Here is a 15,387-nt window from a genome sequence, read left to right as displayed (position 1 = left end):
AGAAAACGGGGCAGAGCCTGGAGGGGCAGCCATAAGGGGGTGATATGCAGAAAACGGGGCAGAGCCTGGAGGGGCAGCATTAAGGGGGTGATGTGCAGAAAACGGGGCAGAGCCTGGAGGGGCAGCCTTAAGGGGGTGATATGCAGAAAACGGGGCAGAGCCTGGAGGGGCTGCCTTAAGGGGATGATATGCAGAAAACGGGGCAGAGCCTGGAGGGGCAGCATTAAGTGGGTGATATGCAGAAAACGGAGCAGAGTCTGGAGGGGCAGCCTTAAGGGGATGTTATGCAGAAAACGGGGCAGCCTTAAGGGGGTGATATAAAGAAAACGTGGCAGAGTCTGGAGGGGCAGCCTTAAGGGAGTGATATGCAGAAAACGGGGCAGAGCCTGGAGGGGCAGCCTTAAGGGGGTGATATGCAGAAAACGGGGCAGAGTCTGGAGGGGCAGCATTAAGGGGGTGATATGCAGAAAACGGGGCAGAGTCTGGAGGGGCAGCCTTAAGGGGGTGATATGCAGAAAACGGGGCAGAGCCTGGAGGGGCAGCCATAAGCGGGTGATATGCAGAAAACGAGGCAGAGCCTGGAGGGGCAGCATTAAGGGGGTGATATGCAGAAAACGAGGCAGAGCCTGGAGGGGCAGCATTAAGGGGGTGATATGCAGAAAACGAGGCAGAGCCTGGAGGGGCAGCATTAAGGAGGTGATATGCAGAAAACGGGGCAGAGTCTGGAGGGGCAGCCTTAAGGGGGTGATATGCAGAAAACGGGGCAGAGTCTGGAGGGGCAGCATTAAGGGGGTGATATGCAGAAAACGGGGCAGAGCCTGGAGGGGCAGCATTAAGGGGGTGATATGCAGAAAACGGGGCAGAGCCTGGAGGGGCAGCATTAAGGGGGTGATATGCAGAAAACGGGGCAGAGCCTGGAGGGGCAGCATTAAGGGGGTGATATGCAGAAAACGGGGCAGAGTCTGGAGGGGCAGCCTTAAGGGAATGATATGCAGAAAACGGGGCAGAGCCTGGAGGGGAAGCCTTAAGGGGGTGATATGCAGAAAATGGGGCAGAGTCTGGAGGGGCAGCCTTAAGGGGGTGATATGCAGAAAACGGGGCAGAGCCTGGAGGGGCAGCATTAAGGGGGGGATATGCAGAAAACGGGGCAGAGCCTGGAGGGGCAGCATTAAGGGAGTGATATGCAGAAAACGGGGCAGAGCCTGGAGGGGCAGCCATAAGGGGGTGATATGCAGAAAACGGGGCAGAGCCTGGAGGGGCAGCCTTAAGGGGGTGATATGCAGAAAACGGGGCAGAGTCTGGAGGGGCAGCCTTAAGGGGGTGATATGCAGAAAACGGGGCAGAGTCTGGAGGGGCAGCCTTAAGGGGGTGATATGCAGAAAACGGGGCAGAGCCTGGAGGGGCAGCCTTAAGGGGGTGATATGCAGAAAACGGGGCAGAGCCTGGAGGGGCAGCCTTAAGGGGGTGATATGCAGAAAACGGGGCAGAGCCTGGAGTGGCAGCCTTAAGGGGGTGATATGCAGAAAACGGGGCAGAGCCTGGAGGGGCAGCCATAAGGGGGTGATATGCAGAAAACGGGGCAGAGCCTGGAGGGGCAGCCTTAAGGGGGTGATATGCAGAAAACGGGGCAGAGTCTGGAGGGGCAGCCTTAAGGGGGTGATATGCAGAAAACGGGGCAGAGCCTGGAGGGGCAGCCTTAAGGGGGTGATATGCAGAAAACGGGGCAGAGCCTGGAGGGGCAGCCTTAAGAGGGTGATATGCAGAAAACGGGGCAGAGTCTGGAGGGGCAGCCTTAAGGGAGTGATATGCAGAAAACGGGGCAGAGTCTGGAGGGGCAGCATTAAGGGAGTGATATGCAGAAAACGGGGCAGAGCCTGGAGGGGCAGCCTTAAGGGGGTGATATGCAGAAAACGGGGCAGAGCCTGGAGGGGCAGCCTTAAGGGGGTGATATGCAGAAAACGGGGCAGAGCCTGGAGGGGCAGCATTAAGGGAGTGATATGTAGAAAACGGGGCAGAGCCTGGAGGGGCAGCCTTAAGGGGGTGATATGCAGAAAACGGGGCAGAGCCTGGAGGGGCAGCCTTAAGGGGGTGATATGCAGAAAACGGGGCAGAGCCTGGAGGGGCAGCATTAAGGGAGTGATATGCAGAAAACGGGGCAGAGTCTGGAGGGGCAGCATTAAGGGAGTGATATGCAGAAAACGGGGCAGAGCCTGGAGGGGCAGCATTAAGGGAGTGATATGCAGAAAACGGGGCAGAGCCTGGAGGGGCAGCCTTAAGGGGGTGATATGCAGAAAACGGGGCAGAGCCTGGAGGGGCAGCATTAAGGGAGTGATATGCAGAAAACGGGGCAGAGCCTGGAGGGGCAGCATTAAGGGAGTGATATGCAGAAAACGGGGCAGAGTCTGGAGGGGCAGCATTAAGGGAGTGATATGCAGAAAACGGGGCAGAGTCTGGAGGGGCAGCATTAAGGGAGTGATATGCAGAAAACGGGGCAGAGCCTGGAGGGGCAGCATTAAGGGGGTGATATGCAGAAAACGGGGCAGAGCCTGGAGGGGCAGCATTAAGGGAGTGATATGCAGAAAACGGGGCAGAGCCTGGAGGGGCAGCATTAAGGGAGTGATATGCAGAAAACGGGGCAGAGTCTGGAGGGGCAGCATTAAGGGCAGATTTAGTAATGGGTTTTATTGGCACAAATGAATAAATATATGTGTACATTATTACAAGACCACGTTGTGATTTTGGGAACACCCCTTTAAGCACAAAAATGCTCATTATCTTCTCACTACACAGCAAGATTTATGATGGAGAAGAAAAAACTATTATTTAAAGTGATACACACATACAGTAATTATTGCTCCCAAGAAGAAAACATCTAGAAACTTCCAAGAAAGCCATTGATGAGAAAACCCGAGTAGAATTTACAAATATACATTTAATTGAGCCTTGAGTCAGAATCGGTGAAGATCATAGACAAAATACAATATGGCAGCAAACCCATCGAACAGCGCAGACGTGTGCTGGTGTCGGAGATCATGCACCCTAAAGGCACAAGATCCAGATTCACATGGTCTTGAGATTTTTTTCATGCAGATGGTTCATACAGACGGCTGTCACCAGCAAAGGGGCGATCTGGGGCGCTATTAAAATGTCCCATAAGGAAGATGGCGAGAGTCCCCACCACAAAGAGTGGAAGGGCGACCGAAAAACACAGGACATCCAACACCTTTCCCACCATCACCCAGTTCTCCATTTCCTACAAGATAAAGAGAGGATTATATATTACGTTACATCCATGACCGACGGGTGGGAGGTGAAAAACGCTGGAACCTGGAAACGCAAGTGAAGACGGAAACACCAGAAATATAAAATAACCACTAGTCCACCAGGGATTTTATTCATTTCACCACTAGACCATCTCAGGATTTGTTTACTGATTAGGGCTCCACGGATGTCATTACTTATCTAATAGATATCCAGGCATGGTATAAACTAGACCACTAGACCGCCAGGGATAATACTGGCGAACTCACAAGATAACATATATTAGTTGCCAATAATTATATATCCTATAGATTACCAGGAAAATTCTGAATTAAACCTCTAGATCAATCAAACACATTACTGGCTTCCCCTCTAGTCCACCAGGGATAATACTAGCTAATACAAGATCCCAGGAAAATTCTAGACCCCCATAGACATTAGAGGACCACCAGGATATTACAGATCAAACTGTGTCCTATCAAATACCAAAGGTATTTCTTAAACCAGTGTAAAGCAGTTAATAAACCACCAAATGACATGGGATAGTACTGCATAAACTAGTGTCAGGATCCCTGTGGTCCTTCTACAGTTTAACCTCTAGTGGCTGCTTTTGCTCCCCTTGATAATTGAATGCAATTTCACTCCTTACCACTAGAAGCTGCTGTTGTGTCCTGCAATTGCCCTTTACTAAGATGGCAGATTCTGAACTTGTGGAATCCATTATCCTGTAGTTAGGCAGATAAGGCCAAGTTCAATTTCAAGTGGGCTGTATAGCAAGGTGAGAGTGCCCAGTGTTCTGGGCAGTATGAGGTCTTACTAGAACTCCCTAGACATGTATACTTCTGTAACATCCAGAGCTCAAGGCCTGATCCGGGTGTGATGGCGGGCACCCTAACCCCTTCCTTATGGAGGAAGACAGATGTGGAGTCGCAGGTGGGAGGGACCTCGGATGTACTGCGGGACTGGGCTAAGGATCCCTGGGACTGAGAGGACCAGTAAAAGCAGAGATAGTCCAGATAGAACGGATGTAAAATGTTGAACTGTACTATGCTGGGGAAACAAGAAGTGTAAAATGTCGTGCCCTATGCTATGTGTTGCACTATGATGCGTACAGACTGTTGAGTAAACTTCTTTGTCGGTAAATGAACTGGGTGTCCCCTGGTTTATGTGTGGCGGCTCCTGAAATTGAAGTCTTGGAAACAGCTGAGGTCTGCTGCCTACAAGCGAGTGCCACTTTCATGGCTCAGTAGCAGGATATTCCAGGGCTAGAGGCTCCTTCCCTGTCCATGAAGTTAGTGGGCACTCTATTCTATCCCTACTCCCCAGATTATGGATTACTTCTGATGGTTCGACATGGGGGCCACGTGCATAGTAGTGCATAGGAATACACCAACCAGACAAACAAGGGAAGACGGACAGGGTTAAATGAAAATACCAATCATACAAATATACACTCACAAACAGAGTGGAACACTGGGGAGTAAAAGAAGGAAAAGCAAAATAGGAGAGGATGAGGATATGCACACAGACAAAACTACAAGCAACAGTCTTCTGAACAACACTCCAAAATGCCTCCTCAAACATCCTGATACAGGAAATATATATATCTTTGTACTGTGTTAGGCAGTAGATAAGATGGTAACAAATTGCAAGCTTTCGAGACTACTCAGGTCTCTTCATCAGGCAAAGACTAATACCACAACTAATTTTTATGTTATCCCTCTCCCATTATTATAGTTCTGCTTCACGTCACTTGTCTCATCTATTGCGTTATTTCTCTGCTGTCTTGTGTATGTGATTCTTCAGATGTTGTATTAGTCTAGCCTGATGAAGAGACCTGAGTAGTCTGGAAAGCTTGCAATGTGTTACCATCTTTTCAGTTAGCCATTAAAAGCTACTAACCACTGAGGACTCTCAATTCTGAATATTTTTCCTCAAACATCCAACACTTCCAACTCCAGAACCAGGCAGGAGAACTAACACTGGCAATCCCTGAATGCTAGATGCCAGTGTATACAGAAGAGGGAAGTGGCCATCGCTGAACAGATGAGACCACAAAAGCAGGGAAGCTTCAGAAGCTCACAACTGAGCAGATTAACCCCTGCACTGCTATCAGGGAAAAACACGCACTATTTAATATGAAGGTGAAGTGCTTCTAACCAGTGCAGGAGTACGTAAAATTAGATGCTACGGTCTTCTGGACCCTCTCTGTCACGGTAAACCCGTGACAGCAACACACCCTACATGTGACAGCACATTTGAACTGGGACATAATTTCCTGTACAGTATCAGGGTGACAAGGAGCATCATCTCTCCCACAACTACAGTCCTCTGGCACCCTCCTACAGTTGCATCAGGCCTGACCACCCCAGAAGAGTTGGAGGAGATGTACTGTGACTGTACATTCTGCTTGTGGCCCCAGAGGAGAACATTGCGGGCTGTATATGGCCCCAGGAAGTACTATATATATATTTATTGTACTTACTTATATAGTGCCATTAATTCCACAGCGCTTTACAGACATCGCTGTCACCATTGGAGTTCACAATCTATATTCCCTATCGGTATGTCTTTGGAGTGTGGAAGGAAACCAGAGAACCCGGAGGAAAGCAACACAAACATGGGGAGAACATACATATAGAAATATAAAAAAATAGACCACTGGATCACCAGGGAAAACAGTAAACCGTGGACCATTATGGAAAAACGGGAAGTCCCTGATCATCTTACAAGGTCTGTTAATAGCTCCAGTAGGTTAGTGGAGGTTCTCATTTTGCCATAAGGCCACCAGGTACTGTACAGTGCACAATTTGTTATCTAGCACCAAAGGAAAAGACCACTGAATGGATAAATGGCTGGACGCTTACACCTCCGGTGGCATTCTGCTCCTTTGTACTGGCGGTGATGAAATTGCAGGCGTCTACACAGTCCTTGATTTCTGGAGCGCATTGGGCCAAGTTTCGATACAAAGTGGTGGTCACATCGGCATCGAATAGATGATCTAGAAGAGAGAAAGAGGCCTTTAGTATTCGGTTTTGTGGCGTTGTGATACGTTCTGGTGATCCTACACCAAATTTGGTCATTATTGCATCTCCTCTGTCATTACGAGATCTCTGTAGCCCCTTCCTGTTCTGCTCACCTTTGTGGCCCCTGTTAATCCCATGTCTGTCTCTCTGCCTTTCAAACATCAACTCGCTCCGGGGTTTCTTCAGAACATACTCCTCAGCCTTCAGCATGATTCCTAGCGAGCTCCGTCTTCTCTCTCGTGGGGTCTCCTCCGTTTCATCGCACGGCGCTATCTCCATGTGCAAGTAACGTGGCAGCACCTCAAGGAGCATCTAGTGGATGACAGAGCAGCCATCTAAGATCACTAGTGTATAAAGTATCACCCAGGAGCTCGTGTCTGGGGTCCAGGTGTCCAAATGTGGCCCCAAAATGACATGTAAATCTATGTTTTTGGGTAAGAACAAATGACCATATATTACATTAATATCAACTGCAGCACTGTTGGACAGTTATAATTAGTGGCTCCTGCATTTTCTGTTGGAGTCAATGGTAGTCTGGCTACTTTAAGCTTTACCCTGTCCCATTGAATTCTGGTAATTAGGGGGCTATTGCGTAAGTGGGAAGTAATCAGGTAAGTTGGGAGTCAATACTTTGCTATGATTCAGGTTCTCACCCATTTCAAGCTGGTAGTCAGGTTGTGGGTACTTGGCGTTCGTAGCGACACGTTCAGGACGATGACACAGCTGAGAACAATGAGCGTCGATACGAGCATTACAAAGATCAGATATCTGTAAAATAAATGACACATTTACAGTAGGTCAACACCAAGTTGAGAGTTTCGAAGTAACCAGGTTGTAAGAAGATAATGTCACCCACTTGCCGATGAGTGGGACACTGAGCGATGTCTCTGGGACACTCTGAGCAATGAGGAACAGAAACACAGTCTGGGCCAGGAGAACCGAGATGGATACTGTGCACTTCTGACCACCAGCTGGAGAATATGGACATGAAAAAGAAATAAAATCAATTTACATCTACAAGATCAGAAGAGCAACTCCACCAAAATGGATAGAGGGGATATTACGAAAAACACCCCCAATGACTTTTGTATCTACAAAAAAAAAATTCAGGTGCCACTCTGAAATGTTCTTCCCAGACGAGGAGACCTTCATTACTCAACTGATGGTTTAAGGGTGGAATTGCTCCTCAAGGTATTGGTCATTACGTCATGACACAGGTCCACCTCACCTTTAGCTGGAAGAAAGTACACTAGTACGACCAGGGATGATATCAGCACACAAGGTACAATGACATTAATGATGTAGAACAAGGGTTTTCGCTGGATAATCAAGTAAAAGCGTATCTCCTGGTACTCCACATCTTCTGGGGTGTACGCCTTGTTTATAACCTTCCTTGCAGGACGGTGCTTTATCGCCCATTCTCCGTTCTCTAGAGAGAATATATAGATCATGGTGAAAATGTGAGGTCTGGATGTAAGGACCAATAGGATGCTGTAGTAGTCAAGAAATCATTTTGTCTTACATCACTAGGCAAAGCTTTATATCTTCTTTAGAAGATACTTTATGGCCTCACAAAACATAAGAACTTTTGATCCTTGAGACACATTTTGTAGTCATCCCATTGAAATGGCTCCAACTCTTTGGTGGAACACATGGCAGAGATCATCTAATAGATTTACACGTAGCCGGTGATCTCTGAAGAACCACCATGAACATTTCAAATACAATTTTGAGATGTTCTGCCCACATGAGAACTCCTTCATTAGAACCTTACTCAACTGGTGGTTTATGGAGTACCCATGGGGAGAATTGCCCACAAAGATATAAATGTAGAAGGACTAGTTCTACTGAACAACATCTAATCTAAGAGTTTCTTCTTGCATAAAAATATGACCCTCATGATCATATTTGGAGAACAATTTTAGGAAGAAAACATGAAGGAGTTACATCATCGGGGATCTGGCTGTGGAAGAACTGGAGTTTTTGGGTCTCTCTTAGGGTTTCCACAATGGAGACAGGTGTAAATGGTCACCTGAAAGAGAAGCAATATCAATTCCAGTTTAAAGAGTCACCTGTAAATGCCTCTGGGTCAATGTCCACCCACTCAATCTTTTCAACTCCTTCATCATCAAGAGCCAGCTGTAGGTCAACCTCTTTTGCATTGTAGGTTTTAGATCTGCAAAAAAAATGACCCAGATAGCTTGAACCCAGATTTCTAAATCAGGTCTTCTATTGCCCCTTAGTTATTAAATCATACTTCCATCTATATTCGAATGCCTAATGTGCCACCGATGAGGAAGTCAAGTCAAGTGACCCGTAAGTGATTTATATGTAACCATACACCCAATTTTAAAGAGTGCCCAGCCTTAACTAAAGCCAACATCATAAATATCTAAGATATTACCTGAACACCAGCGAGCAGTTCTGCCAGTCAAATGGGAAGTACTTCACGTCAACACTGCAGGTACTCCTGAAAATGGCTGGAGGAAGCCAGTACATATACCCATTACTGTACACCAGTACATTGGCATAGTATGCCACTTCAAACTGACCATCAATACTGGAAGACAATGGAAAAATTGCCCAGTGAAGGTAAAAGTAATAAATTCCCCTAAAAATGACAAGTCCATATTTCTACACTTACTTGTTTTCCAGGACTATATCTGGAAGCCAAACCATGTAATATGGAACCCGTACGACATCAATGCCACTGTAGTCCGATTCATTCCAGGTCAGTCGGTAATCGTCCCATGTCTTTAGATTAAAAAATTACCAGGGTCACAAATATGAGGCCCCTGTACACAGGAGATCAAATTTCAGCTACCTGGACTTCTGTCACTATAATTTTGTAAATTCAATTTCAAGCACGAGTGGAGACTCGGAGGAGCTGCATTTATCAACTGGCTAAAATTATGAGTGGTGTGACCATTAAGAGGTCGCGGTTAATTTCCTAAGTTACTGGTGGGAGAGGGGTCTCATTAAATTACTGATATTGATGGCCCAGAAACAAAATGTGAATATTCAGGGCCCTAAAACAAGAACAGTAATAGGGCCCCCACCTGCCTTGAGCTTTTTATAATCCTGATGTCTTCTTCGTTGGTAGGAGAACCTCTTGAACCCTAAAGGTACCAAGGCTCAGGTGTGACTACAAATTCTGCACCCACCATAGGGACGACACTATGACCCACTACCAATTTCCAGCAGGTTTGTGGTTTTACAAGGACTTTGGACTGGGCTTTCCTTTTCTTGGGATTGGTGTGGATTCCAGTAGTTGGACTTTCTCAAGCCCGTATATGCCAGGAAAGTCTAAAGATCTTATTTAGACTGCGATTTTGAGATACCGACTTTATCCAAGTGCATATATTACTCACAATTAATATCCACACATTGGTCGTCAGGGTCTCTTCTCGTTCTTTCTGCCAAAATAAGTGAATGAGAAGTAAGTATTATCCAACTCGATGGGTCTGGCATGAAATAAAACATGGACAACACCTACCAGGGAGATGAGGTTGGTCAACGTGAGTTTCAACTTTACTTCAATGATATCGTTGATGGATTTTACTGGACGAGATTGTTTGTCGTAGTCTGAGAAGAGATCCTCTATCAGCCGGGCCTCACTGGCCAATGAACCTAGGACGAGAAAACTACAAATATTATTTGTCGTAGAAATAATTATAAAATCTATGGAGTTTTCATATTAATATTGAAGTATGGATTGAATGGGGCGAATTCTGGCTCCATGACCTCCAGCTATGGATGAGATCCCCTCTTGCTGTTAACAGGTAATTAAATTGGATTATATGATTGATAACAGACACCATTCCATTTCTCTTCTCTTGTAGAGGAATGTGAGAAGGCAACAGATTTATGGCCTGTATTGTGTAGGAATTTTGGGGGTTTTGATGAACTGTAGGGGTCCTACACTTATGCAAATCTTGTTTTTGGAGTCGTGGAAAATATGACACATCTTCTTACGCCACTGGGCAGTGACCATAACACCTTCAAATCAAATATCAGTCAGATTGATTATGCTATCCATGCCATGTGTCCTATCTATATAAAGGTAGAATTGTGATAGGAAACATTGCTAATATCTCCCACCTGGGACCTCCAGGCACAAAGATATCATAGAATTTGTGAATCTCATAATTTTCTAAGACTGAGCCACATCCTATGGTTTTCTGAAGGCCAGACCTGTTGTAAGTCACTGGAGTGCAGGTATCTGGGTATAACTGGTGTTAATAAAAGCAAATGCCAAATTATAATCTTTGTCAGTCCAGGGAGATTACAGTTCCTGTGACCATAGTTGCTATTCATAGAACATCTCTGCAAATTGTCCCAGAAAACCTGATATTTGACCACATTTTGAGTATCCCAAATATTAAATGTCTGAATGAGTAGGTATTGTAAGCGTCATCCCATCTATGGAAGGTATTTTACCATAGACCCTTGTTTATTGATCACATACAGGAACACTTTCGTGATTCTTGGAAGTGTTGGACCCATATATTTCAATGGACATGGAAGTCGCTTTGGCCGTAGTGGATACTCATGAAAAGTCCTGGTGGACTGAAATATGTAGCAGAGACAAATATTCCAATAACTAGATGCCTAAAAAAGCAACTGATATTGGATTTGGCCGTTATTGGTGCCACTTTTTAATAGGTTCAAGGTCTTCACAATGTCAGTGGGCATGGACATTGCGGTTCCTCTGACCATAATAGTTTAACATAGAAGATGCCAGCATCTTGTCCTTCATGTACATAATGCCTAACTGTGGTCTGAAATGGACTGAAGCTCCAAAGTATGCCAACTACTGTACTTGACCATTAAACCAGTAGCTATTTAAGTGGTTGTCCTTTCTAGAACATCTGTTTGACTATTAGAATCAGGAGCTTCATCAAACACTGTTTACCCTTTTGCTCTTTTTTTTTTTTTTTGCAGATTTCACATGGACACTGAAGTTCCTCCACCAAATTACCTACATATAAAAGATCCCAGTAGTGTGCCTCTGAGGGACTTGAAGCTTGAACATTAACCAAAATGGACACCACATTAAGGAAGGTCCAAAATGGATCCAAGGTTTCAAGTATTCAAATGGATATCTAAATAAGTAACAATCAAAGGAGTTGGAAGGCCAACCACAGGATCATGTTTCATGGTTAGCACGCCATCAAGTTTGGTTCATGGTTTTGGACCTTCATTTAGGTAAATATGGACTCGAGGTTCCTCCAACCATTACTACTAATTATGGAAGATTTACTTTTTCTTTTTCCGGGGAGGCACGATAACCCTTGAGGTCTCTTCTAACTCTAACATTCTATGACTTAAAGATTGACCAAATTGCAGTAGACCAACTCATTAACTCCTTTTTTGTAGCGTGAGGAGCTAGCCTTGTTCTAAAGACTATTGGACCAGTGCACGTAGAGCGTAATCCACTGTTCTAAGTGATGTGGACTTTCTCCAGCATGGAGCACCGGTTACATCAATCCTACAGTTGTGATCTATTAGACATTTGCTTGCTCTGTTTTATTAGAGTAAGCCTACAAAGAGAAAGAAGCTGAAGCCACGTTAGATCAAACACATTTTTATTGATATTCAACAAACCATCAGAGGTTTAAGAAAAGGGTAACACACGCAGAGAAAACCACACTCCACGGTGATACCAAAACCTTTTCCAAACGAGAGACTAAGCTGATACAGAAGCTATGAAAATTTGCAACTAATATTTATCCCAAGATCAAACAGGACCTGAGCCTAGACTAAGTATAAGACTATTAATCGTACAGATGACTGTAGAATTATTGAAATACAAAATGATCAGACATGCACAGAAGGGAAGGGGCCACAAGGGGCCTCGAGTTTCACGCTAAGGTTCTACCTCTGATTCCTTCCCTTCATTTACCTATTAATAGATGGATATATTTGTACACTGTGTTGTATATCTCTATTGCACTATGCATAACACTTTTTTGCTTTCAGACTTGAGCTAACATCATCACTACTGATTATATACTGTACTTCATCCTATCCCTAATCAGCCACCATCATCATGTACTCATGACCAGCGATAGTGATTAGTTGTAGGACTACCTGTTTGGGTAAACTAATTCAGCTTCCTTCTCTTTGTAGGCTTACTGTTATTGGAGGTCCTGGTGCCCCTGTATGGATGACCTGTGGAGATTGGTGATCAGTTGCCGGCTGAAGCTGGATACACGTGCTACGGTCGAGATATCTATTGTTTGGATGTGAGGAACTATTTTAAGGACTATTGTTGCAAGCTGGAGCGATAGACATGTGCTACGCTTATGTGATGTGTCATCTGGAGGAGCATGGACTGTGAACTACAGACTATACTGGTGGGAGATGCAACATTTTTGGGCCAACCGAAAGTTGGTAGACAGTAAGTATCGCCTGATAAGGGGGAAGTGAAACTACCGGTTCCGGAGCGGGGATCTTGAGGACTGGGGAAAATGTATTTTGGCCATCTACCCGTAGTTGTAAAACCATGGGCATAATGAATAAAAAAATAGTTCCATCATTAACTTGCCTAGGTGATTATTACAACTGACAACCTCAGATCTTCACATGTAGAAATACTCAACAGATAGGTTCTTCCATTGGGCTTTGCTACTGCAGCCATTTAATGCTTCAAAGAAATAATCTAAGGTCAAGAAGGACTGATAATTCTTGGGTGTCTCTTGAACAAGGTAGTCATGGGGTGGGCCCAAAAGACAACTGATTACTGATAATAGTTGTGCAGAAAGAAGGCAGACGATGGTTTACACCTTTAAGGTGCATTCTCATCTGTCAAAATAGTTACACCTTTCCTACACATCTCATGTAGGGTAGACTACACAAGGAGGTGGAAACTTCCCCCACGTAGAACACAAACATGGCACAGACAGCAGACAGTGACCAGGAAAACACCAGAGACACACAGCACACTGCCAGCTCTATACATAGAGAGGTTGACTCACAGCTCAGAAGTGGAAGCAGCAGGAAAGTTCTCAACCACCAACCCATGATTAGATTGTCAGCTTCACACCCAGCAAAATGGTGCTGCAATACAAGGACAGTGCAGGAGAATGGAGCAAGATATCTAATGACAGGATATGCTGTCTCCCACAAGAAAAATAATATAGTCTCTTGTCCCCAAAGACATTTCTCCATGACGCCCTCCTGACCCTCTATGCAATGCACAGCTGTCACCAGTATCACTGCCACTGACAGACCGCACCCCCTACTCATAATATATACAGCATGTGTCTATATGTACATGCATACAAGACATTGTGGCAATGCCATTCTTGTCCATGGGGGCAGTATTATAGTAGTTATATTCTTGTATATAGGAGCAGTATTATAGTAGTTATATTCTTGTACATAGGAGCAGTAGTATAGTAGTTATATTCTTGTACATAGGGGCAGTATTATAGTAGTTATATTCTTGTATATAGGAGCAGTATTATAGTAGTTATATTATTGTACATAGGAGCAGTAGTATAGTAGTTATATTCTTGTACATAGGGGCAGTATTATAGTAGTTATATTCTTGTACATAGGGGCAGTATTATAGTAGTTATATTCTTGTATATAGGAGGCAGTATTATAGTAGTTATATTCTTGTATATAGGAGCAGTATTATAGTAGTTATATTCTTGTACATAGGGGCAGTATTATAGTAGTTATATTCTTGTACATAGGGGCAGTATTATAGTAGTTATATTCTTGTACATAGGGGCAGTATTATAGTAGTTATATTCTTGTATATAGGAGCAGTATTATAGTAGTTATATTCTTGTACATAGGAGCAGTATTATAGTAGTTATATTCTTGTACATAGGGGCAGTATTATAGTAGTTATATTCTTGTACATAGGGGCAGTATTATAGTAGTTATATTCTTGTATATAGGGGGCAGTATTATAGTAGTTATATTCTTGTATATAGGAGCAGTATTATAGTAGTTATATTATTGTACATAGGAGCAGTAGTATAGTAGTTATATTCTTGTACATAGGGGCAGTATTATAGTAGTTATATTCTTGTATATAGGAGCAGTATTATAGTAGTTATATTCTTGTACATAGGGGCAGTATTATAGTAGTTATATTCTTGTACATAGGGGCAGTATTATAGTAGTTATATTCTTGTACATAGGGGCAGTATTATAGTAGTTATATTCTTGTATATAGGGGGCAGTATTATAGTAGTTATATTCTTGTACATAGGGGGCCGTATTATAGTAGTTATATTCTTGTATATAGGAGCAGTATTATAGTAGTTATATTCTTGTACATAGGGGCAGTATTATAGTAGTTATATTCTTTTACATAGGAGTAGTATTATAGTAGTTATATTCTTGTACATAGGAGTAGTATTATAGTAGTTATATTCTTGTACATAGGGGACAGTATTATAGTAGTTATATTCGTGTACATAGGGGGCAGTATTATAGTAGTTATATTCTTGTATATAGGAGCAGTATTATAGTGGTTATATTCTTGTACATAGGGGGCAGTATTATAGTAGTTATATTCTTTTATATAGGAGCAGTATTATAGTAGTTATATTCTTGTACTTAGGAGCAGTATTATAGTAGTTATATTCTTTTACATAGGAGTAGTATTATAGTAGTTATATTCTTGTACATAGGGGCAGTATTATAGTGGTTATATTCTTGTACATAGGGGGCAGTATTATAGTAGTTATATTCTTGTATATAGGAGCAGTATTATAGTAGTTATATTCTTGTACATAGGGGCAGTATTATAGTAGTTATATTCTTGTACATAGGAGCAGTATTATAGTAGTTATATTCTTGTACATAGGGGCAGTATTATAGTAGTTATATTCGTGTACATAGGGGGCAGTATTATAGTAGTTATATTCTTGTATATAGGAGCAGTATTATAGTAGTTATAGTCTTGTACATAGGGGCAGTATTATAGTAGTTATATTCTTGTACATAGGAGCAGTATTATAGTAGTTATATTCTTGTACATAGGGGCAGTATTATAGTGGTTATATTCTTGTACATAGGGGGCAGTATTATAGTAGTTATATTCTTGTATATAGGAGCAGTATTATAGTAGTTA

At 43.4% G+C, this 15,387-nt stretch overlaps 1 protein-coding gene and 1 long non-coding RNA gene across 2 annotated transcripts in view; one reads left to right on the top strand and one right to left on the bottom strand.

Annotated features, from left to right (window-relative positions):
* Positions 1-15,387, top strand: part of LOC141050220 (uncharacterized) — a 67,562-nt gene that overhangs the window by 26,776 nt on the left and 25,399 nt on the right. The window contains exons 2-3 of the long non-coding RNA XR_012220483.1: positions 11,232-11,495; positions 12,420-12,690. This is a non-coding gene — a long non-coding RNA (uncharacterized lncRNA). The remainder of the gene's footprint in view (positions 1-11,231; positions 11,496-12,419; positions 12,691-15,387) is intronic.
* On the bottom strand, positions 3,061-13,313 carry LOC141050218 (acetylcholine receptor subunit epsilon-like). Its single transcript, XM_073547074.1, has 12 exons — positions 13,268-13,313; positions 9,784-9,917; positions 9,659-9,703; positions 8,932-9,041; positions 8,692-8,847; positions 8,360-8,463; positions 7,516-7,716; positions 7,144-7,258; positions 6,941-7,055; positions 6,401-6,599; positions 6,129-6,262; positions 3,061-3,253 (listed from the first exon to the last, which is right to left on the bottom strand). The coding sequence occupies exons 1-12, from the start codon at positions 13,311-13,313 to the stop codon at positions 3,083-3,085; spliced, it is 1,530 nt and encodes a 509-aa protein (XP_073403175.1). The 3' UTR covers positions 3,061-3,082.

The sequence above is a fragment of the Dendrobates tinctorius genome, unplaced genomic scaffold (assembly GCF_039654945.1).
Source record: "Dendrobates tinctorius isolate UK_male_01 unplaced genomic scaffold, ASM3965494v1 ptg000151l, whole genome shotgun sequence".
NCBI classification, from domain to species: domain Eukaryota; kingdom Metazoa; phylum Chordata; class Amphibia; order Anura; family Dendrobatidae; genus Dendrobates; species Dendrobates tinctorius.
Note: the sequence above shows the minus strand (reverse complement) of the source record. Positions and strands in the feature narration are given on the sequence as shown.

Excerpts from the sequence above, each read along its gene's own strand:
- LOC141050218 (XM_073547074.1), bottom strand. The coding sequence starts at position 13,313 with ATGGGTTGGTGGTTGAGAACTTTCCTGCTGCTTCCACTTCTGAGCT. Across the intron at positions 9,704-9,783 it reads TGACCAACCTCATCTCCCTG|AAAGAACGAGAAGAGACCCT; the intron begins GTAGGTGTTGTC and ends TTATTTTGGCAG. Across the intron at positions 6,600-6,940 it reads TGACTACCAGCTTGAAATGG|ATGCTCCTTGAGGTGCTGCC; the intron begins GTGAGAACCTGA and ends GTCATCCACTAG.